The sequence below is a fragment of the Podarcis erhardii genome, assembly GCF_964252035.2.
Source record: "Podarcis erhardii genome assembly, chromosome: 12".
Taxonomy (NCBI): Eukaryota; Metazoa; Chordata; class Lepidosauria; order Squamata; family Lacertidae; genus Podarcis; species Podarcis erhardii.
Window position 1 is genome coordinate 30,656,461 of NC_138513.1, and position 24,700 is coordinate 30,681,160.

General features: G+C 41.7%; 2 protein-coding genes across 8 annotated transcripts in view; one reads left to right on the forward strand and one right to left on the reverse strand.

The window, feature by feature from the left end:
- The window catches only part of HNRNPA2B1 (heterogeneous nuclear ribonucleoprotein A2/B1), a 15,084-nt gene extending 6,202 nt beyond the window's left edge, over positions 1-8,882 (reverse strand). For 3 of the 5 annotated variants that reach the window (XR_014150073.1, XM_081834053.1, XM_081834052.1), the window contains exons 1-3: positions 8,637-8,882; positions 2,469-2,579; positions 909-1,055 (exon numbers count right to left, since the gene is read on the reverse strand). Coding sequence is in view for 4 of the 5 variants with exons in the window: in XM_081834053.1 (XP_081690179.1) it covers positions 909-1,055; positions 2,469-2,579; positions 8,637-8,675 (297 nt within the window). In the remaining variant the exon portion in view is untranslated. Of the gene's footprint in view, positions 1-908; positions 1,056-2,468; positions 2,580-7,012; positions 7,052-8,636 lie in introns of those variants that run through there. The other 2 variants (XM_081834054.1, XM_081834055.1) reach the window with 2 other exon arrangements.
- A 166-nt stretch (positions 8,883-9,048) lies between these two features.
- On the forward strand, positions 9,049-23,076 carry CBX3 (chromobox 3). Of its 3 annotated transcripts, none has more exons than XM_081834064.1 (6): positions 9,049-9,186; positions 10,874-10,924; positions 16,644-16,786; positions 18,145-18,310; positions 18,682-18,776; positions 19,872-23,076. In XM_081834064.1, the coding sequence occupies exons 2-6, from the start codon at positions 10,901-10,903 to the stop codon at positions 19,996-19,998; spliced, it is 555 nt and encodes a 184-aa protein (XP_081690190.1). In that variant the 5' UTR covers positions 9,049-9,186; positions 10,874-10,900; the 3' UTR covers positions 19,999-23,076. The 3 variants fall into 3 exon arrangements, with proteins under 3 accessions (XP_081690190.1, XP_081690192.1, XP_081690191.1); XM_081834065.1 differs by lacking the exon at positions 9,049-9,186 and adding an exon at positions 9,270-9,404; XM_081834066.1 differs by lacking the exon at positions 10,874-10,924.
- Positions 23,077-24,700: the final 1,624 nt, after the last annotated feature.

The window sequence follows — 24,700 nt, forward strand, 5'->3', positions numbered from 1 at the left end:
AAGCAAAACCCTGAATTTCTAGTTGCTGGTGTTAATGAATAACTAAAAATGTGAAAACTGTCAATTTCCATTTCTGCTGCATTAAATAAACATCAGAAAATTTTAATAATAGTGTAGGAAACCGACACCTTAAGCAGTTTGAGTTGGGTTATTTTTATTGCTTTATTTCGGGAACGTTTCAGCAGTTGTATTTTTCTGTTATCGCTATGACCTATAATTTTGGCAAAGTGTAACATTCATAAACACTATGAGAATGCTCAGATCATTCTATATAAACACTATAAGAATGCATCAGATCACGTACATTAGCATGTTGCAATGCTGAGAACAATCCTGTAAAATTGTTTTATTATCCCCATATATTGGGGTTTGAGTGGCTTGAGTTCACAGCAGAGGCAAGACTTGAACTAGGAGTTTCCCCATTTGTAACAGTTTGAGGCAATATGCCATGCCAACACTCAGTTTCTACCATCAAATATATTAACTTTAGATCCCTGGGCTTTTGTTGTACGATCACAGAATTGAAAGGAACTCTGAGGTTAATCTAGTCCAGGTCACTGCAGCACAGGAATATGCAGCTGCCCCATCCAGGGATCAAACATGCAAACCTTGGCATTATGAACACCATGCTGTAACCAACTGAGTTTTTTCCTCAGCTGCATGCTGCCAACATTCAATGAACTGCTTGAGACCTGCCACAGAAAAGTCACTGCATGAAATCCATACCTCAGCACAGGTTAAGGAAGTATTGCTAAATGGGTCTAGCCCACTGAGCATGTACGTCCTCCAAGTTGCAGTATTTTACATGCAGCAGCAAAAACATTTTCTGAACAATATAAACTTGTCTGCTTTAAGAGACACAGATAAGAGATAAAAATATCTCAAATTTAAAACAGAACAAAACTTACCTCCCTGGCTACAGCTCTTTTCGGCTCAACTACTCTTCCATCAATGGAATGAGGTCTGGCAGCCATTGCTGCATCAACTTCAGCCATGGAAGAGAATGTTACAAAACCAAACCCTCGTGAGCGTTTGCTTGCAGGGTCTCTCATAACCTACAAGATGAAGGTTGCACATTTCAACTATTAAGTTCTAAATTACAATTACGGCCACACACATTTTGCTATCAGCAATAATTCTGTTTAGCAATTACTTTTCTAAGCAGTTGCTAAGAAGAAATACAACTGTACCCTAAAGAATGTAGTTTAAGAATTGAAGTCTGAACAAATAACCGAGGGAAAGAATTTGGAAACTATCAAAGGCTGTCAGCGAATAGTACTGCTGCTAACAGGGATTGCTAATCTGTAGCTCTCCATGTTACTGGACTTAAACTGTCTTCAACTCCAGCTAGCATGGTCAATGGTCAGGGATAATGCAAATTGTAGTTTAACAATATCTGGAAGGCCACAGGTTCCTCATCCCTTGACCAACAACATGGTGTGCTGCAAAAATAAAGTATTTGTCAAGATGACAAAGATGGCTGCTGTGGCTCAGAAAAACAACCAATACACACAACACCCATCTGAAATGGCAAAATAATAATAATGAGGAAACATTTCCTCTTCCAGAATATGTACTTTTTAAGAGAGTATTTTAAAATAAAATTAATGGCCAGCTGACATTGCTGAAAATCTTTGATCAGTAACTCAAAGATAATGATATGAACTGTGGTAACATTGGTAAACAAGTGTAACATAGGTACAAAAAAAGAAGCACTAACATACCCAATGGCACAATTTTATAGTTCTAATTCTACGTGGACATGGGTTTATATTTATAAAATGTCTGTCATACTACATGGCACCCATGAAATTTTTTAGAAAGTAGATAGCAACGTGGCACAGGGTGTAAAGTTCTAAGAAAATACAGTTAACATATCAATGGGAATTCCAAAAATAGGTGTTTGCATCCAACCCCTATATTATACACAATATATTTCATGAAAGAGGAACTATAGGCTTCATAAAAAGTGATGATTGAATGTTTCAATTTTCTGATTTTAAAAATCACAATCTATGTTAATCAATGACTAAATGAGGAAAGCTTACTGACATTAACCTGTCACTACCCGAAAATAACATTTTCTATTTGTGTTATTAAGAGAGATTCTATACTGAAAGCTAAAAATGGTATACAAGCACCATTAGCTGCAAGGAAGAACTAAACTTCTTAATCTCAGAAAAGATGCAATTGTTCTCATGGGTGATCGATGTCTATTAACCATTGAAGAGTGTATCTCACACTTCAGCACAAAGGAAAGAGAAGTCTGCTCTTCTAGACAAACCTGAAGACAGTTATGGATGCTAATGAACCAAACATGGTTTCATCCTGCATCCTGTCTTCCAGTGCATCTGGGTTCAAAGAGGACCAGACTAGCAACCAGAATATATTGCCTATTTTTTCCAGATTAATTTCCCCCATACCCAAAGCTATCTAAAATCAAACAAAGATTAATGCACACAACTTACCACACAATCCGTTAACTTTCCCCATTGCTCATAGTAGTTTCTCAAACTTTCTTCTGTGGTTTCGAAGCTTAAGCCACCAATGAATAGTTTGCGGAACTGCTCTTTTTCCCTCTAATTCAAAGGAGAGAAAAAATAGTAATGTAGCATACAATTTCTTCCTAAACACATACTAGATTTTATATATCCAACAATAACTGAGACACTATCTTTTCTATTTGGGTCAAGCACTTCAGTTGGAAAAATATAAAAAAATACATAATCTAGGTTTTATGTTTGCCAGGAAACAACTGATAAAAGCCTTTTTGAACCTGATGCCTACCAAAGAAACCCAGGATTTAATACAAACTGGAAAATAGTCATAGCTAATCTTTTTGATTCTTTACAGCAGGGGGAGGATGTTGAGCTGAGAATCGTGCAAGATTTTCCAGATATGTGAACCTATAGACCTCACAATTTAACATCCTGATAATATGGCTTCAAGCACTCATCAGTATGTACTCTAAGACTCAGAATTTCTACTCTGGAACACACACTCTGTGTCATTTGTGGCAAATAAAAAACTCCTCAAAACCAACCAGGTGAACTCTAACAATGTACAGTGGTACCTTGGTTCTCAAATGCCTTGGTACTCAAACAACTTGGAACTCAAACACTGCAAACTGGGAAGTGTGTGTTCCGGTTTGCGAACTTTTTTCCTAAGCCAAACATGCTCCTGGTTTCTCCAAACTGCAATAAGAAACACTGCCAGTTTCTTCTCTACTCTTTTTCAAAGTCTGCAACATAGTTGCACATTACAAACTTCTACACATGGTATTGTGTTTCTATGTATGCTAGTCCAACAATTATTATGTGGATATTTAGTATACAACAAGCTGTTAGTTCAGGGGCTCTTTCTATCCCTATGGCCCACTTGAGAGGGCAAAATGGTGAAGAACAAACAGTCACAAGATGGACCAAGCTTGTTTTTTCCAGCTCTGGAGGCTAGGACCTGAACCCAAAGCAATGGATTCAAGTTACAAAAAAGGAGATTCTGACTAAACATCAGGAAGAACTGAGAGCAAGAGTAGTTGATAATGGACTCACACAAGAGGTGGTGGACTCTTCTTCCCTGGATGTTTTAAAGCAGATGTTGATTGCTATCTGTCCTGTATGATTTAATTGCAGGGGGTTGGACTAGATGACACTTGTGGTTCCTTCCAACTCTACAATTCAATGATTCTAAGAGGTTGCCATAATCAACTGGCAATTACTGACATCACTATTTACTTACATATGATCCCTCTTGATAATTGCCATACTTTTTGACACAGTAATTTCCTTGTGGCATTGAGTTCCATAGTTCAGCTTTCCTCAAGTAAAAAACACTGGCTCTGGAGGTGACATGCCCTAGCAGAATTTGCTAATCTAGAATCTCTAAAACAGAGCCACATTAGTTTGTATCTCCTGGCCCCCAAAAAGATGCCTCTCAAAGTATTCATCTATCCATCAGTTTGTAGAGAAGAATAGTATTGTTATTTCATTACTTCTCCTTGCTCTATAAACCTTTACTTCCTCCACCACTAGCTTCCTTCTCTAATCACCATGCTGTCTATTCCCAAATTAATAAATATTACCCCACTCTTCTTTCATTTCCAGGCCATCTTTACTCAATTCAGGGAGGTGATTAATGCCTTCTTGTGAAAGAGGGTGGTCCCTACCTGCTTGAAGGAAGCAGTGGTAAGACCACTCCTTAATATGCCCTCTCTGGATTCAGAAAATCTAAGTAATTACTGGTCAGCTACAAATATCCCCTTCTTGGTCAAGGTTCTTGGGTTGATGGTTGCAGACCAGATCCTGGCACTCTTGGAGGAAACCGATTTTCCAGAATCATGTCAATCAGCATTTAGGTTCACTTTCAGCAAAGAAATTACTTTTGTTGCTCTGTATGATCTCTGTCTGGATAGGAGATATGCATCCCTGTTAATTCGCCTTCACCTCTCAGTGGCTTTCAGTACTATCAACCATGGTATCCTTGAGTGAAAGTCCAGGATGGGGGTAGCTCACACCCAGTGGTTCTGGTCGTACTTGGATGGTAATTTCCAAAAGGTTATGCTTGGGGAGAGCTCTTCAGCCCCATGGAGCTTCAATGTGGGGTTCCTTGGGGTTCAATTTTATCCCCTATAATGTTTTATAAACATCTACAGCACATGAAACTGCTGAGTGGGGTCATCCAGAGCTTTGTAGTACATTGTTAGCAATATGCTGCTGGCGCAGCCTCAAGGACTGACTCTTGCCTAAGAACCAACCTAAGCCCTACAATAACATCTCAGGCCCTTCTTTGTGTGCCTCCTCCATGAGGTCATAGAATGATGGAACTATAGAGTTGGAAGGGATCCCAGGGGTCATCTTGTCCAATCTCCTGCAATGCAGGAAATTACAGCTAAACAATCTCTGACAAGAGGACCACCCAACCATTATTTGAAAACTTCCGACCATCTTTTGAAGGGCGGCAACACAAGAATAGACCATGGTTCCCCATTTGTGGTATTCTCTCCCCAATTAGGCTTGCCTGGTGCCTTCATTACATATCTTTAGGCACCAGGCAAAAACGATTCTCTGTAACCAGGCATTTGGCTGATTGAACATTCCGTGGCCTTTTAAATGTGTTTCGTATGAAGGTTATTTATTTGTTTTTCTTCTTGTTTGATTATGTACATTGTGCTCTGGTTTTGTATTGTTATGCTGTGAACTGCCTATGATTGTCAGATGAAGGGCCATATAAAAATTTAAAATAAACTTCCTCCACCTACATGGGTACATGCACACAGGGCAGCTGTCCAGTTCCTAAAGCCAGTACAGTCACACCTCAGGATAAATATGCTTCAGGATAAGTATTTTCGGGTTGTGCTCTGCGGCAACCTGGAAGTAACAGAGCGTGTTACTTCTGGGTTTCGCCACTCGCGCACGTGCAAAGTCAAAATGACATCAGACACATGCGGCAAACCGCAACTGGGACATCTTACGTTGTGTTCAGGATGCGAACAGGGCTCCAGAACGGATCCCGTTCACATCCCGAGGTACCACTGTATGTCATTCTGAGATAAAGTGAAGTGTTCTTCTATTAAAAGCTTCTGGAGAGGCTTCCTAACTCATAACCTTGGGGGGGGGGCATGCTTAGAGGAGCCAAGAATGCACAGGAACATCCCAGAGGTGCTTCTTTTCCTCTCAATCCCAATACAACTGCCCATTTTTCCTCCTGCCTTCCAATTTTTCTCCTCCCCTCACGCTTGGCCAGCCACATTGATATCGATTTACTCTTTCCTCCCTTCTACCTGATGCCACTCTCCCCATATGCCTATTACTGTGCACGTGGGGACCTGCTGTTAAGAAAAAGTGGATGTATGAGAAGGCACTGATCAGCTTCTTGAAAGGAGGCTGAGGCCCATCAATAATCCATGTCCACAGCTTGAGAAATATACTGTTTTTTCTTTTTGCCACCACTACCCAAATTTAGGGCACAGAAATGTGCATAAGAACACCATAGCCAAGAATTAAGATACAAGGAGAAGATTGCCTGTATATCAGTTTTCCAGAGTACAGTACTGTATTCTCTACACGGTATTCTTCAGCAAAAAACAGAATTTGAAATTAAAATTTTCAGATTGTATGTGAGGAAAAGAGTTATATTTTATATGTATGTTTCTTCCTGAGAGCACTGTTGAGCATAAGCCAGTTTAGAACAGCAACCATGTTTAATTCATACTAAAATAAATCATAACTATAGTGGAAAAGTTGCCATAAAATAAGGGATGATAATTTCAACAAATTTGTAGGCCAAATAACCAGCTGAGCAGAAAAACAGCATTATAGTCAGCCCCATATCTTTTTCACAAAACGTGGACCATTTTCAGTTCGTGTGTTTCAAAGACACCATAAGAAAGAAAATTTTTATTACTGTTAAGATAACTGTGTTTTTCATACTTTTAAAGCTTTACCACACTTTGGTTTTACAACATAATATAAGTTGACAAAATATTCTAGACTGATCGGAAAATAAAGGAGTTAATTTGCATCTACTATGCATTCCCCACATTTAATCCCCCAAAAGCATGTTTATCGACTTGCTCTCAAGTCTAACAAGGTTGAGAAACAAGGGTAGTCCAAGCAGTTTGCGGGTCAGACCTAGAAAGGTCGCCATGGGGATTTAACATTACTACTGACTCAAACCAATAGCAGTCTGGAATTACTTTAATTAAGAAATGTAGCCCTGTACCTAATAACTGCAACTAATGGCACTGGATATTGGCAGGGAGTGTGCACTACTAACACCTACCTTTTAAGATTCTACTACACTCCCGGAAATACTACCAAGGCATACTAACGTTATTTGTTAAGTGCGATAAGGCCCCGCGCTTCGATGCGTTTAAGCCTTCAAGACCCAAAGGTTCAAGGAAGTAAGCGGCAACGTGTCTGCTGAGGCAAACTCTTTTGATTAATCGACTTTAACATAACGATCTGAAACACCTGATGAGGAAGGCAGACGCGAGTTTATAAGCCTTGCTCACCCTGCAAGAACTTAAGAATGCCATAGGGTTGGCTGCTCCTCCGCCTCTCCAGCGAGGATGGCTCCGCCATGTGACGGCTCCGAGAACCCGAGGTGCACAGCGGGCTGAGAGAAAATGGCGCCGAGCACCACCGGGAGGGGGCTCGTTCCCAGAAGGCCAAGAAAGGCTACAGCATTCCGCTCTGCTGCGCACGCGCGCTCCCCCCTCCCCATCAGATCAGGGAGGAGGGCGAGGGAACCCGCCTTTTGTCTTTACTCGCTCCTTCACTTCGTACGCTTTCGCTCCCTCCTTTCCGTACTAAAAGGCTGTGTCCTTTTCCGGTAGACTGGAAAAGGAAAAAAACTACTGACCTCCATAATTCTCCCTAGTCCTATGTAGGGGGATCCCCAACTTGTCTTAACTACTTAGCCGCCACAGCCTCCCCCCCCCCGCCTCCTCCTCAAGTGCTGCCGTCCCTTCCAGAATCTTCCACTAACGTCTTCAGTAGCAGGCAACAAGCGCCGCCAACTGCGCCACCAAGTGTTTTCCAGTTAACGGACTCTGCGTCATCTCAAGTATGTACGCTACTGGCGTATTGTGCCGCAGTTAATCCCCGCACTAGTCAGCACCACTACACCGCATTCCCTTCCACGCAAACTAACACCCGAGCTTTAGGTTTCTCCCGCTAACGTAACGGAGCTACGTGCTTTGCGTAAAGCGGTTGGAGAATGCGATCCCGTCTTTCTGGTAATGGCGGACCTCATTCTTACGTAGTTAAAAATTCACACATCCTTGCCGCCCCAGGGTTTTGTTTTTTTTTAAATACGCGAAACCACAAAATTGGCGCGACGTAACCGGGGCAAAAAGTAATAACGAATCGAGCACTCTTCCATATTGGACTGCTTTTTGCTTAAACCCTCGTTAACCTGAGGTAACGCAAAGCCGTTTAATATGGCGAGATATGTTTTTGAAAGGGACACCCAAAATGCGCATCGTCATCTCCAGCGAGGCCGCCGACTGTTTCCGGACGCAGCCGGCGACGTCCGGCTTTGGCCGAAGAGCGCCGAAGAGTACTCGAACCTCGAAAAAGCGCCTTCGATAATTTCCGGAAAGAGCCGAAGGCAACAAAAGCCCACCCATTGCTGTAGTCCGGAAATTGCCGAAGATCCACGAAGACTAATAATCGCGCCAAAAAAAGGAGAGTATAATTAACCAAGGGCCCATCCACCCCGCTTTCTATCTTCTATCAGCTTAACTAGCACTAACCAAGCGGCGCAAACGGTATAAAAGAGTGCGCTTTCTCTTCCCGCCCCCCCAAGCGCTTCCTTTGTCGCTTGTGGAAAATAAAAGCCCTGTCATTAATGGTATTCAAATTCAGTGCTGTCTTAAATAGGTCCTGGCAAAAATATCTTCCGTGAGCGAGCGGCTGACGGCACCCGCCATTAGGCGCCTCCTGAGCCCCTTCAAAAAACAACCCACGGGACCAAATCTAACCCCCTTTCCCTGCACCCGCCATTTACACCCCACCCCCGCTCTCTCTCTGGCGCCTTGCCTTTCCAGGAGGCTCGCCCGCCCGCCCGCCAACCCCATAAGGACACAATGAGTGTAAAAAGGTCGGCCATTACTGAGCCACGCCGTCCGTTACCTCACTCACCCAGTCGCTCTCCCGGTCTCCGCGAGGCATTTTCGGCCGGTTGAGGAAGCAAAGAAAAGCAAGGGAGGAGGCGAAAGGGTCTTTTTTAAAAAATTAAAAATCGCTGCGGTCTTTTTTCTGAGGCGAGCCCCCCTCAGCAGGCAGGCAGGCAAGCAGGCGCGGTGGCGGCGGCGGCGGCGGCAGCAGCAGCAATGGAAGTGTGTGAAGCGGCTAACGACTGCGCGGGCGGCGGCGGCGGCGGTGACGACGTCGACGGCGGCGCAGCAGCGAAGGGCGGGAACGAAAGAGGGCGGAGCCTCTGCTTCCTCGCGCAGCGGCGCTGAGGGGAAAAGAAAAAACCCCTGCCCAGCCCCCCTCCGCGCTCCCGCCCTTGGCTGCGGCTCCCTCCCCGCCCCCCTCCTCTTTCCCTCCCTGCCCTTCCGCCTCGCGCGCGCGCTCCCCGCCCCCTCAGATGTAGCTGCTGCCGTTGCCGCCGCCTCAGTGCGCGCCGGGAGCCAGGAGACTTCGCGGGAGCCGAGCGCCGCTGTGCCCACCATTGGAAGTCCGTATCTTTCGCTTTCTTCACCCCCCCCGCTCATTTTCCTATCTCCTCGCCCCCCCCTTCTAACGGCCGTTCGGAATAGCAGGACGGCGATGGGGGGGGGGAACCAGGGCGCCTCTCTTCCTTCCCTTATTATTAGGATTATGTTTTATGTAACTCTGTGAGGGAGGCTCAGGCGTGGTCGCTTTCCCTTCCCCACCCCGCTCCTCCCGCCTCAGGTTTGGGCCGCCGCCGTTTCTTTCCGCGCCTTGTGGGGCCTTAAAAAAACCCCCAACCCCACAAGTGCTCCTACCAGCTAGGCCTTTCCCACCCCCGAACCCGCTTTGGGGGCTATTTGGTTATAGATTGAGGTGGGGGGGTGGGGAAGAGGACGATGACCACGCACCCCCGCCTCGGGCCTTCACTTCTGAAGTTTAAAAATCGCTTGCTGCCTAGTTGGTGTCCTAATGGGGATTGTAGCCGGGGGCTGTTTCTCACTCCGCTCCCGCTTTTTTCCCCTCAAAAAAAGAAGAAAAAGAATCAGCAAATGGTGATGGGAGGAGGAGGAGGCACAGGCCGCGAACAAAGCAGAGATCAGAAGCGTGGGCTTCTATAGATCTATAGATATAGATGAAGGTTCAATGCCTTGGATGGGGGCGGCGTTGGGGTGGCAGATGGGGGTCAAAGCGTGGCGGTGTCTTTTCAAGCTCGTCGAAGAGAGAGGAGGCGGCGACGGCGGCGGCAGAAAGTCGTCCTGAACGACGCGGTGATATGGCGCTTTCCACCGCAGCCGATCCTGCATCTTTGCCTTCTCATGTTCTTGGTGATGGGAGAGGCCCGTTTGGGTCTGCTTTCCTTCCTCCTGGCGCGCTCACCTCGTGCTATTAAGACCTATTTTAGCTTTCATTTCTTTGCAACAGGCCTTTGTTGCTCTCGCATTCTGGGTTTCTTTTCTTTCCTTTCTCCTAAATGGAAGCACGATTGGCCTGGCTTGAAATTGTCCTATGATATCTTATCTCCTGCAAGGTGGTGGTGGGAGGCGCTCAGGATTGCTGAGTGCAAGAGAGCTGCGGGGGAGGAGGGAGGGGGTTGGTCTCTCCCTTGCTTTGCTGAATCTCATGGCTGTGATGCTACTTTTATAGCTCTGCAGAGGAAACGCCATGAATCAGAACTGCAGAATTTGAGAAAGTATTTTGTATTTACTTATCTAATGTTTTGGAATTGGCAAAATGTTTTATTGTACAGTTTATGTGTAAAGTTATGTGTCAAAAGATGCAGTGGTCACTTATATAGTAGATGTACTGCTGATTAATAGACTAATCCTGAATCTTCTTGAATGGTTTCATCTACCACTGATCTAAGTACATCAAGTGGATTCAGGATTCTGTAATATACCTTACAGTTGAAGATTTTATTTCATTAAAACTTGTTGTCTTAGAGATTTTCAAAATAACAATTTCCTTCAAACTTTTTTTAGTGCTAACTCAGGATGTGTGAGATTTGACTAGGCATTTGAAAAGGCATATAATGTATTGTAGGTAACTGTTATTCCAAATAATAACTAGCATAATGGAGGCTTAACTTCATACTCTATTAATGTACTTGAAATAGTTTTTTCCCCATCACCTGGATAGAAGAAGGACCATACTTGTACTGAGATGCCTTTCTCTGAGTAATGCAACATTCCTTTTGTCATGCATTTTTCTAGTAAAAGCTCAGCAAGTCTGCAATAAAAATGGCCACCAATAAATCTACATTGGTAAGTTCATGACCACCTAAAATATGTAAGGATTTTACCACCATATTTCTTCAGATTTATTAAGTTGGCATCTCTGTGTAAAAAGATACATCCACATCTCCCCTCCCCAGCATTATTTTCCAAAAAACACCAGACACTGAAAATGGGTGATATCCAAATGACTTGGACTCATTTGGCTCAAGTAACATAAATCCATTGATTTCAGTGCATCTTCTGAGTATGGCTGCATTGGATATCAACAAGTAAGGTTGCTGGAAACCATTCTGAGGTAAATTTATATAGCAATGTGTTTTGTTATTGAAGCCTGATACATGATTCAATTCCTCACCTCTGTTTTATAGAGGTAATAATGTACGTCTTGCTTGAGGAAATGGTATTGCGTGGGTGGTAGATTGCAATCTATTTAAGAGGGCATGTGGTGGCATCTAGTGCCAGTTCCAGTTTATATTAACAATTATATTGTGGTAGCAACATACCTAAGGGATGTGGGTGGTGCTGTGGTCTAAACCACTGAGCCTCTTGGGCTTGCCTTGTCTGGTAGGTAGGTATGTAAGCCATGGTTTGTTTGCATATGATCATTTAATATAACTGATCATGACTCCAGCACATACTAAAACACTTGACATAAGGTCAGAGTTGGAAGTCTTGGTTTAATTGAGGTTGTTTTCTAAACACTTGGATGCCTGGGACACAAGAGACCTGTTTGGGCATTAAAGCCTTTTGATGGTTGGAATCATGCAAAGGGGAGAGTGAGACATTTGCTGGCCCTGCTACCTGCACTGGTGCACAGCCTCCACACCTTGTGTAAGGTGTAATGTGATTTAGAACCCTGCACATGAGGAGCACAAGTACTGCAGACCTTTGTCCTCCAATGAGTGGAGGGCAGTGGGGACAGGGCAGAAGAGGCAGGTCCCTGGTGCCCCCTAATTTCCAGAGTTTTAATGCATCAATAAGGCTTAGTTATATTTTTTCCTTCTGAATTAACTGTCACCCTTCATTCTTACACTTAAAATGATAAATATATACGTGCTTACTGGATCCACACCTTGAAAATTTGGCACATGTTTTTTGCAACTACAGTGGTACTTCTGGTTGCAAACGGGATCCGTTCTGGAGCCCTGTTCGCAACCTGAAAGGAACACAACCCGCGTCTGTGCACGCACGGGTCGCGATTTGCCACTTCTGCACATGCACGTGACGTCCTTTTGCATGTCTGCACATGCGTGAGTGGCAAAATCCAGAAGTAACCCTTTCCGGTACTTCCGGGTCGCCGCAGGACACAACCTGAAAAAACGTAACAAGAGGTATGACTGTACAGGATGGTGGCCTGCCCCCTTGTTACCTGTGTTCACTCAGTCAAGGATGAAGCTGCGTTTCTAAGCTGTAGGAATATTTTTGGGAATTCCCATGCTTTAGTTAACTTTGTAGCATAAAGCAGTACTATTCAAAGTGGTGGTCCTTGATCAGCTGCTGGTCCAAGGCAACTCCACCATAGTCCAGGTTGGGATGCTTCAGGTACCAAGTAAGATATTGGTCCCTGGCACATGGAATTGGGAAATATTGCCCATCCACCACATCAGATAGTTTGAGAAGCACTGACATAATGGACATCCTTCCTCGCTCTTGCAAGCTTAACACAACTTGAGGGAAGATCCATGTGCTTCTCTAGCTCCTAGTTGAAGGTGATCGTTAGAATGGCTATGGTCCTACAAGATGTAGCATGTGTCACCAACTGTACAAATTAGTCCCTTTTACCTCTGGAGCTGGAGAAAGAAGCTAGAATGATTTACATGGTAACAAATGTGCACTGAGTCCCTTGGCTTCCTAGCACCCAAATTAATTCTTACTTTCCTCCCTTCCACGTTTGCAGCCAGAAGGGAAGGGAAGTCAGTGTCCCCAAGTAGCACTGTGTGTCTGAAGCACTTTCGGGTATCTTGTCCCCATTGCTTTTTGGAGCTGGGGAAGCAGCACTAGGGATAATTTCTGGCCTCAAGCAGAAATAGAGAGCAGGGTGAGGTACCAACAGCTCAGTTCTGTGCAGATCTACTCTGTGGTAAGTCCCACAGACTTAGATGAGGCACTGCTACATAACTGAGGCCAGGCCAGCCAGCACTTAGGGACTTGTGATCATGCAGTCCAATGCACCATTACTTTTTCCCTGGGATAATGTTTTGCTGCACATATATTACTAAAGAGAGGAGAGAATCAGTGATGCTTTTGCCCCTCCTCATTCCACCAAGTATGGAACGAGGATGCAGCCAACATAGTAGCTTCATATTTCAAGGTACACTTCAGCCCCTCTCCTGGAGCAGTATTGGCCCTTGGCATGCAATTTGGAAGGTGCTGAACTAGGAGTATTATCAGATGGTTCCTAAGAGAGGAAAGTGATCTTTTAAGACAAGTGGCAGTGGGAATTCAATAGTAAAAATTAGTTGTGTCTGTAAGATTCAATAAGTAAATTTAGAGATAGAGCATTTCTAGAAATTTGAAGCTATGGAGGAAAAATACTCATTTTTTTGTTTGGAAAAATGGAATTCAGTGGGGACGGGTTAAATATGGACGCAGTACTGGCTTTGCTGTCAAACCTAAGCTTATTTTACTGTTTTAAGAACATAAAATTCATCGGTGATCTATCAGTTGTCCTATTTAGTGTATTTATTAAATTGCATATCAATCCAAGGGATGTTTGCGGATAAAACACACCCATTTGGTTTTACTCCCAGGTGAGGAGACAGGAAATGGAAGAGACAAGTTCTGGCGCTATTTATTTTGTTACTGCTCTTCACATTTCAGAGTTTAAAACTCCTTCAGGAGCTGTAAAAAATTTGGATCTCCAAAAACATTGAATTGTGAACTTAAGCTTTTTTTAAAAAAAAATAGTTTCAAACAGGCTGTGAAGGTTGTAAATTAACAGAAATTCCTTTCTGTGTCTCTGCATGATACTCCCATCATTCCCAGTAGCAGTATTCCATACAGAAAGAAAATTCTGGGACTTTCACAGAACAATGCTTTTGGGGAACCTAGAAATTTGCAAGTGTTTACAGCTCCTAAAGGAGTGCTTAACTCCTAACAATGCATACTATTGCCCAGTCAGCACTGGGTCCTGTATGCTTTTTCTGGCTCATCATGGTGCTTCCTGCTCACACATAGGATTGCATCTCTAAAAGTATTGGTGCATTTAACTAATTTCAAAGAGTAGATGATAGATTTTTTTTCCAGTGTTCCCCCAAAATTTTCCTTTGGGAGGGGGGAAGGAGAAGGAGGAGACAGATAATGTCCCCATTCAATAATTCTCAGCTTTTTCCCATTTGCTTTCACATATCTATCTACAGTATAGGTCTTACGTGATATATTATTACATTGTACAATGGTATGCCATTATTAGTATGCATAAATTTTAATTATGCATCAGTTGCTTAAAAATATGCTGGGAATATTTTTAAAAAATAAATCTAGATCAACAGTTGAGCTTTTAACTGAGGGTGCAATTTGAAAATTGAGAACTCATTGTATCAGTGCATGGTTTCTAAGGAAGGGATAACATGAATTGCATATCCCTCCACTCCGCCAAGAGCTTAAAATACTGTAGGTCTGGTGTATGCCCTCTCCTCATGTGCAAGATTGGACATGAATGATCAGCTGTATAAAGCTACATAAAGCTGAATTTCAAATGGTGGGTGGGAAATACTCACTTGGATGTGGGGAGTGTCAATGCAGAGACTTAATTAGTAATATGGCATGCATATATTCGTAAACTGTTGATTTCTTTTGTGCTTTATTGCAAATGTTTTCAGGGATGTGACAGTATAACTGCACAAGTAGGTTGCTAGTTTTGTATTATCTCTGAAATTCCCATAGTTGGAGAGGAAACAATCTCCACACACTGGCAGTCTTAACTGATGGAAACTGTCTCCACATATTCGCATTCCCTTGGTAATCTTGGTAGCACTTGGAGGGCAAAAGACATTAACATTGCCTGTTTGGGCATATTATGTGCAATGTTCTTGTACATATGTATTTTTTTCATTTCTGCCATACCCATTTTGAATAGGTGATTTCCTATATCATACCTCTGTCAAGCTGTTTTTGACACTTAACTGAGTATCAAAAGACATTTGCCATCTGGCACTCAAGAAAAGCAAGTATATTATTATGGAGCTGACATAACATGGGATTTCTGAATCATGGCCATTTCTTCCTTCAATCTAGTTTTCTCCAAAGGAATGTTTGGTGATCAATATACAACATGATTTCCTCATGTTTGCTATTTTGAATGCCTAAGGACAGTGTTAGAAACTGAGATATGAGAGCTAGGAGCTAAAGGGCACCTTAAACCTAAGTTATTGGCACAACAACAGAATATATCGGTGCGCGTTTTATAATAAGAATACAAAGCTGAAAATGAATGAACTGCAGCTAAAATATTACGTTCACTTTTCAAATGGTCTAGACCAGGGACGTCCAACTCCCAAGAGACTGTGATCTACTCCTGGGGTGGGGGGCCTAGCAGTGATCTACCCATTTTAGGGGGACAGGTCAAACAAAGGAACACACTAAACGCAAGGCAGGGAAAGATCATGGGGGAGGGGGCGGAAACATAATTCTAAACAACACGAACAATAGGGATCCCACAATCAATCGACAACAATCATCCAGGGATCAATCTGTCGATCACGGTCGACCAGTTGGACACCCCTGATCTAGTCCTTCCCCTGCCCACCCCCTAATATTCTTAAGAGGGTCTCTTCTCCAATCTTCAGGGAGTAGTTGGAAGTGGAAAGGCAGAAAAAGGTCCTTCTTTCCTTCTACTTTGTAGTTTTAATGTGAAGTCTTAGGTGCAGTACTGTGCCCAGAGCTCAGAAACTGCTTGCACTAATGAATTTACCTGTCACAAAATGCGCCTGAACAATGGGAGTTTCGAACACTGCCTAAGGAGTGCTTCCAAAACTCTGTCTGCTATTCTGCACTTGACTCTTGAACTGCAACACTTTTAGCATGACACTAATATACTGGTTTCAAGCCAATGCATAGGGAAAATTTGGGAAAATAATAATCCTGTTACACTAAATTGTGCATTACTGAAGTTGGAATGCTTTGAGGGTGATGTGGATGTAGTACTTTGTTATCTGAATGTTTGGCTGTTAAGTGGAGCTTAAATTAAAGTGATTTTGAGTCTTATTTAAAGTGTGCTGTGCTTGATTTATAAAGTTCCAGCAATGCAATAGGCATTTCTATTAGTGAACAGTAAACACAAAGTTTCAACCTAGCTTTATCAAGAGCAACTCTGAAACTGTTGCACAAGTATGTTTTTGCACATGTATGTTCTGCTGTCCATAATGAAAGTCAAAATCATGCATGGGTGTAATTGTTAAATAAATGTTTCAGATTTAGCATCTGAAAAATGCTCAAGCTGCTATTAACTGTTGTTGTTGAACTGCTATTAACAATATATTTTAATACCCATCTGTACAAAGCAAATGGCAGTAAGCTATTTGGAACAAAATAGCAAACAATTATTTCAAACTAAAGGATTTCGAATTCATTGCAAAAGAGATTTGGAATTAACTTCATTGACCCAGAAGGGTTCTTTTTACAATAATTTGTTCTCTCACTGAGCAAAGTATGAAATTTTCCATGAGAATCTTAAGTCCTGTAGACCTAGAATCGAATAGCAGTATAACTGTTAAAATACATCTTTTCAAATGATTTTGTTTTGTAGCATAAAATGGGGAAAAAGCAGAATGGCAAAGGCAAAAAAGTTGAAGAAACAGAACCTGAAGAATTCGTTGTGGAGAAAGTCCTGGACAGGCGTGTAGTTAATGGCAAGGTTGAGTACTTCTTGAAATGGAAAGGATTTACTGAGTAAGGAGCTTCATCCAGAACTACTATTTTCAGTGCTTGCTTGCTTGCTTGCTTGCTTGGGGGTGTAGGCCACAGTTCCATGTGTAGAGCTGAAAACATTTAGAAAGACACTCATTGCCAAAAAGAATCACTTCCTGTAAAACTCTGACTGACCTGTTTAGAAATGATTTAAATTAATAATGTGGTGGGCTGCAGTAAAAAATAAAAACAGCTCTGGCTGTGTGGACGCCTCTTCAGCCCATGCTACTGATGGCAATACCTCCTTACACTATTGGCAGTATGTGTCATTTGACACCCGACTGTAACTACAGTGGTACCTCTGGCTACAGACTCCACTAACCCAGAAATAGTACCTCGGGTTAAGAACTTTGCTTCAGGATGAGAACAGAAATTGCACGGCGGCACTGGGAGGCCCTATTAGCTAAAGTGGTACCTCAGGTTAACAGCGGACCTCCAGAACGAATTAAATTCTTAACCAGAGGTACCACTGTAATCCAAAAGCTGATTGAACTAGAAATTAAAACTGAATTAATATGGTCAAGAACCATGCTGCCATCTTTGTTAACACACATTAGTCACTTTAGAAAAGGTTACCAATCTTAACTACAAAAATAATCTGCATTTTTCTTCTCAGTCAATTCTATACATCTTGCTGGAAATGTTTCTTAGTGTACTGGACCTCTCCTCTCACCCCATCTAGTTTGCAAGGTTTTATAAAGTGTAATATAGTCTCTCCCAGTTATGCATAATTAACAAGCATATGTTTTTCTATAACCTTGCTTTGTTATTGAGCTAAACATGCTACTTCTTTACTATAAATAGCAATATAGCGGCATAGACCAAAGTAAGCATTCCAAGGTTTTTAAAAAGAAAAATCCAGTTTACCAGGAACAGAAGAATATTGATTCATTTTTCTCTGGCACTTGTGAAAGACTAGAAACTCAGCCTAAGTCTAGAAACATCCAAAAAATTCTTTGTCCTTGTGTGCAATTCTGCATGTTTGCAAACTGAGCATTATTATAGGGCTCAATTGACTTATATAGCGTTCCTTATGTTACTATTTGTGGACTCTGAAATAATAATTCAGCTTATTTAACAAACCTTACTGTCTACACTGGGTAACCCATGACCATTTCCCCATAATCTTAAGTCTAAATTATTGTACACAAGTAGGTTTGAAATATTTTTACAGAATCTGTTGTGACCCAAGTTGGCCCACATAAAATTAAATTGCAGAGAACTATAACTGAGCACAATTTAGCATTTTGCTAGGGTGGGTGGTTTGACGTTATAGAATTTGGCCATCTGATCCAGATTCCTAATTACTTCCATTCTTTTTTTCATGAATTTTGTTTCAGTGCTGATAACACATGGGAACCAGAAGAAAACTTGGATTGTCCAGAGTTAATAGAAGCTTTTCTGAGTTCCCAGAAAGCTGGTAAAGAAAAAACAGAGGGCGCCAAAAGAAAATCTCTTTCCGATAGTGAGTCTGATGACAGCAAATCAAAGAAAAAAAGAGAGTCTGTAAGTCGGTTTGGTGTTTGGATTTCTCCTAAAAGGTATCTCCTAAGAGCTGTTATAGCCCTGTTTTGCAAGCTGCTTGTACTAGGTTACATCTTGGTAACCTCTTTAACAATCAGTCTGAAAAGTTTCTAAAAATGTCTTCTGATCTGCAGAAAATTAATTCTTTAGTACTGTGAAGTTATCAGTATGTTCATGGAAAGTGAAATGAAACAATTTATGGGTCAAAGAACTGAAAGGTTGTGTATTTTTTTTAAAAAAAAAAATTTTTGCTGACATTCTGGAAGACCTTTGAGGGGATTTGTGTGTTCTATGGCAGCTTTTCTACAATAGTTGGAACGTATTTTAATGTTACTCCATATTTAATCAAACAGGTTGATAAACCCAGGGGATTTGCAAGAGGTCTTGATCCTGAGCGAATAATTGGAGCCACAGACAGTAGTGGGGAACTTATGTTTCTTATGAAATGGTAAGTGGTAGAATGGAAATTCCAGCAGCAGTGCAAAGTGTGTCTTAGACTGACCTTGATAAAGAATATAATTTTCCTGTTATAAACTGACTGATAGGATGTAAAGACTATCGGTGGTTGGGTTGGTCCTCCCTCTGAGCATTGGTAATTTTGGTCCTTTACTACTTAAGGAGTTTAGAAAACTTAAGTTGCTGTTTAGTACCAAACTAACTAGTACTAGGCTTTAAACTGAAGAGAGCCCTAGCCTATTTTGTTACCACCTCTATCAAACTTAAACCACTATTGCTGGTATTTAGTTTTTACTGTACTTTTATGTATGATTATTTAAATTGTTACAGATTAAGACTGAATTTCTACTCCAAAGACCATAGCTACACACTTGCAGCTCAGTTTTATTCATGTGTTCTTGAAACAAAGGCCTACTTACTCCAGCATTAGCAGCTACGTTCAGAAATCTCCCCCAACAGTTACTATTGACTACTTTACCTCTCAGTTCCAATTGACTGCTTTACTGGTGATATAAAATACCCAGTTAACAGCAACTTAGGTTTTGTTACAAATGGGAAGAGATACCTAGTATCCCCCCCCCTTGAAGAGCTGCTACTGCCCAAGATTCTCAGTTAAGCAAACTCTGAATAATTAGAGCAGGAATTCAGAATTCCTTTGACCCTTTTAATGATAAGTCTATAACGAGTCAGCAGCCTTTTTCAGCTGTGGGCTGGTCCACTGTCCCTAAGACCATGTGGTGGGCCAGACTATATTTTTTTTGGGGGGGGATGAATGCCTATGCCCCACAAATAACCCAGAGGTGCATTTTAAATAACAGGACACATTCTACTCATGTAAAAACACGCTGATTCCTGGACCGTCCATGGGCCGGATTGAGAAGGCGATTGGGCCGCATAGACCCCTGGTCTGTGATAATCATGTACATGCTTGCCTGGGAATAAAGGTCTGCTGCATTAAACCAGACAAACTTGCATAAATATGTCTAGGATTGGGTTGTGTGCATAACTACTACTGAAAAGGTCGAGTAGCGGTACTTCAGACTGCAGGCTCACGAAATCCTGAATGTGTGTTCTTTTCTTAAAACAGGAAAGATTCTGATGAAGCAGACCTGGTGCTCGCCAAAGAAGCAAATGTTAAATGCCCTCAGATTGTAATTGCTTTTTATGAAGAACGACTAACCTGGCACTCATGCCCAGAGGATGAAGCGCAATAATTGTTTGGGTTATCCCCCTCCCCCCCCTTTTTTATATATGTATGATTATAACTTACCAGAAATGTTGAAAGCTACGTTTTAATGAAACAAGTTTGATTATTTTTGAAGTACTGTGTTTTGCATAAACAGAAAGAAAAAAAGAGTTTGTGCTATTTGCTTTGTTTTATTACACGAGAGCATTTGGTACTGCTTTCTTCATTTTAGGCAAAGTGTTTTATAAAACTTGATAGTTAATAGTGAACCCTAATGGCAGGTTGATCGAATTCACAAGTGTTTTTGTAGTTCTATACGACTGTTGTGCATGCATATTTCCCCCAGTTTAGTTCTTTCAAGTCTTTAGTATTTGTGGCTACTTGGTTCTAAAGGGACCAGGTAAAAACTTTTTAGTAAGTGGAAGGTGCAGACTGTATATTATTTACTTTATTGTAAATACTGGTGAACACTTATCAATAAAATAGTTTTATATTATTGTTTCTTGTTTTCCAAACAGTGATAAGCTTAAGAATCTTCAGAAAAATAGCATCCTCCAATAAAAGCACTGGCACAATGTTCACCAAGCAGAATTACTGCAATGAGGTTTTGCATGGCCCCTACTGTTTTGCCCACAACTTTCCTTGGCTTGTGTCTTAGAATAAACGAACTTTTGTTTCAGGTGGCCATACAAATATCCAGTAGCATGCTTTTAAGTTTGACCCAACTGGATCACGAGCAGTATTACGTTTCTCAGTTTCTAGAAAGTCAATGTCCAGACTTGGTTGCCATTTCTCCAGTCAAAGCAATTTGGTTTCTAAGGTGTATACACCTGATTGAGATGAGTTTGGCATAAGTGTGTGAGAGGATACAAAGCCATGTTTTTACCTAGGGCCATACTACAGACTGCTCTGGCATGATGTGTGCAACACAACAGCATAGCTCAGCTAGTTAGAGCATGCTGCTGATAACGGTTTGATCCCCGTACCTGCATTGCAGGGGGTTGGACTAGATGACCCTCAGGGTCCCTTCCAACTCTGTGATTCTATGCAATATGGGCTAGTTCCTAAAAGCATGCCAGTTGTTGATTTTGTGCAGTGACTTCATGAGAAACAACCCAGTATGTATAATAGTGCTGTGAAAATGACTTTTTTCTAAAGTGAGCTAAACTCACTGTCTCGCTACTGCTTTAACTGCAGGTTGAGCAAATTTCTGGGTGCTCTTTTGCCTTGCATTACAGAAGAAGTGTGTACCTAAGTTCACATAAGGCCTTTACACAGTACAGTCACACCTTGGAATTCGAACAGCTTTGTTGCTGAACGTTTTGGCTCCCGGATGATTGAAAACCGGAAATGATTGTTCCAGTGTTCAAACGTTCCTTTGGAAGCTGAACGTCCAGTGGGGCTTCCACGGCGATTGGCTGCAGGAGCTTCTTGCGGGCAATCGGAAGCCATGCCTTGGTTCCCAAATGTTTTGGAAATTGAATGGACTTCCGTAACGGATTCTGTTCGACTTCCAAGGTACGTCTGTATATGTGAATAGCAATTTTGAATAATTCCCTCCTTTACACGCACATGAAAATACTGGCAATGTGTATACACACATACACACATGTGTATAAATATATAAATTGGCCATTCAAGCCACTGATACAGTAGCTTTATGCTTTCTAATTCATTGAATTGTAATCACAGCAAAGGGGCTGCACACACTGGCTGAATCATTATATCCCCTGCCAGTCTGTCTTGTCCATATGACTGTATTCTTCGAATATTATAATTATAATGGTGTGAAGAAGAGAGCAAGATTGCACTTGTGCAGGTACAACTATCTATTGAAACTTTGACATAGTCCACAGCAGAGGGAAAAGTCTGAAGAGGGGAACCTGTTGTATACATGTGGATTTCTGGTATAATTTTGAACCCTGTGTTCTTATGGTTCTTAATCATACTGACCTCTCTTCAGACCCCACCAGTGTGGAATATGGCAGAGATGTGATGAGGCAGCACTACTGCAGTCCTTTTCTTTACATGATTATAATTGTATTATGGGATGAATGCAACTGATAAAACTAAATTATTATTTTTTAAGTAATAAAATATTTTTTTTAATGGGGATAATTGCCATCATAAAGCTGTTACGTATTCCTCTTCTGCAGGTGATTATTCATCATAAGCTGCCTTTACTGAGCAGGTTCCCCAATGCACTGGTGTTACAGGAGTTGTACTGGTCCAGTTTTTAAAATGGCATTCCATAAAATGCAGCAAAACCATTAGCCATAGAAATGGGGTTTCACCTATTTTTAGGATTGGTAGGTAAATGGCAGTTTTTGAAATAAAACTTGTTCCAGTCTCAATCTTGATAATATTCAATCAACATGATCATTTGAGAAAACAACTTTATTTTCTTTTTTAATAATACTGTAGCATATTAGGACCAAAATGCATACTAGGGTGTCAGGGATTTACCTGCTAGTATGCACAGAATTTTCTTGGTAAGGATAGAATAAGCAACAAATAAATTCATGTAAAAAAAAAAAAACCATTAGTGCTGAAATGAGAGTGTTTAAATTTCAAGATGCCAACTTTACAATAGCAACTGAATTTAAAACGAGCTGTGCACAGGGCAGTGAAAAGTTTTTGAGATACCTGGACTGCCATTAAATTCCAGCTTCCTAGTAGACATTTTCATCTGCATTGCTACAGTCAGAAAAGGAAAGGATGCACCCAGTTCCTTATCTTTAGAAAAACTTTCTATTGATTCAATGTGTTTCTGCTTGATGGGAAGATTACTGTAACTGGAGATGTAGTAAACTTAACAGTCTGAAGCCCCTTGGAATACAAGGTGGTAAATGCGAGCTTTTTTTTACTGACTTAAGTATTATTGTGCTTTCCCTTGTCGGGTCAGTACATGAGCTGGTTTTAACAAGAATTCTCAAAACTGGTCAAAGTGAGCTACAATGCATCAGGTATCTCAGAAGTGATAAAATGGCTATAATGGAACATTTCATTTATGAGACAATTGAGTCTTCTAAATATGGTATTGGAAAAAAATAAGGTTTTCATATGTGGAATTGACTCCCTACATTTCAATAAAACATTTCCTTGCTCCTGTTGTTGCTCCCATCCTTATTTTTCCCTGTCTTTTGGTGCTGCCCAACAGTGTTCGTGTTGCAGATATATATGCTTTGGGACCCAAACCTTAAGAGTGTATGAATGAATTGGTTTTACAAGTGAGTAGGTGAAAGTTGTGTGCAAGTAACCTGCTTGCTGTGCACAAAGATTAATTCTACCCATCTTGGGACAGGATAGCTTCTCCCATATTTTAGTGTCATGCAAAAGTCCTGCTCCACTTCAGCAGCTGCAGTTTCAAACCTGGCTAGTTGGGGGGGGGGAGGGGGGACGGACAGGGAAGGCTTCACATTTCTAGATGGCAGGGTGCCTGAATAAAAATCACATTCTTTTTGTGAACATGGAAAGGAAAAGCTACCTTGGCCACGGCATCTGTATAGTTTTCAATCTCTGGATGATAATTCATTTTTTGCTGAAAGTTATGCAGGTGAGTGGTTATTGCAGAGATAGGCTTGGGCCATATTGGTAAAGACTTAATTCTGCAACACCAGATAATTTACAGTTCTTCCCCTCCAGCCTTTGTATTAAATGGTAATTGCTACACAGTTGCTGCTTTCTGCGCATGCAGGCAAGCTCTCATTTGTGCATGTTACTCTGCTAAGTGCATTTGATCATGCAGGTTTGGGGAACTTTATGGTGATTTATCAAATACAGTAGTACCTTGTAGGATACGAACAGGCAACCAACAAGAATGTGGTTTGCAGAATAAGATCCAAGAACATAGCTTTATTTGTTAAATTACATTACCAATATTTTATTTTATTTTTATATATATATGGTTTAAACCAGGGTTTCCCAAACTTGGGTCTCCAGTTATTGGACTACAGTTCCCATCATCCCTGACCACTAGTCCTGATAGCTAGGAATGATGGGAGTTGTAGTCCAAAAACAGTTGGAGACCCAAGTTTGGGAAACCCTGGTTTAAACCAAAATATTTCACGGCATCTGAATCCCTGCCCCTCCTTGTTAAGATGATTCATTTTTGTTCAGCTTTGTTCTTTGTAAAGCAAGGATCTGCCCACGGTACTGCATTATACGTATTCATCATGCAAAATAAATGGAAGCTGTTAATATCCCTTTTGTGTTATTGCATCTTCATTACAGATGCCCAAATCCTTTAAAATGTTGCACACTTCAGATTTGGGAGCAGGGAGCGGTATTTGTGTGACGTTACTAATAATCTCCCATCCTGACATCTGGACGTCAAGGGCTGATTTTATAATGACTATGAGATAGGCAGAAGGCAAACCAGCGTAATCTTCATTTCTGACCGCACCCCCGCAGTCCTGGAAAGACTGCATGCTGTAAAAGATGCATTGTTATCTTATTATGGAGAGAAGATATGTTGATCTGACAAGTTCAAGGACCAACGATCATATTTCCAGCACCTCTCCCCTCCCCCCTACCCGCTCCTATTGCTCTTTGCAGCACCGGCATTTCCGCATGCGCGATCTACTCTTACCGCTCCTTCCTCTGCGGCTGCTCCATCGCAAGCCCGACTAATAAGAGATCGCCTGCAATGACAGGAAGTAGGTCCCTTCCAGCTCCCGATTCTTTTCCTAGATCTACTGCCGGAGTCTGAATTCACGTGCAACCCGGTC

Excerpts from the sequence above, each read along its gene's own strand:
- CBX3 (XM_081834064.1), top strand. The coding sequence starts at position 10,901 with ATGGCCACCAATAAATCTACATTG. Across the intron at positions 16,787-18,144 it reads AAATGGAAAGGATTTACTGA|TGCTGATAACACATGGGAAC; the intron begins GTAAGGAGCTTC and ends ATTTTGTTTCAG. Across the intron at positions 18,777-19,871 it reads CTTATGTTTCTTATGAAATG|GAAAGATTCTGATGAAGCAG; the intron begins GTAAGTGGTAGA and ends TTCTTAAAACAG.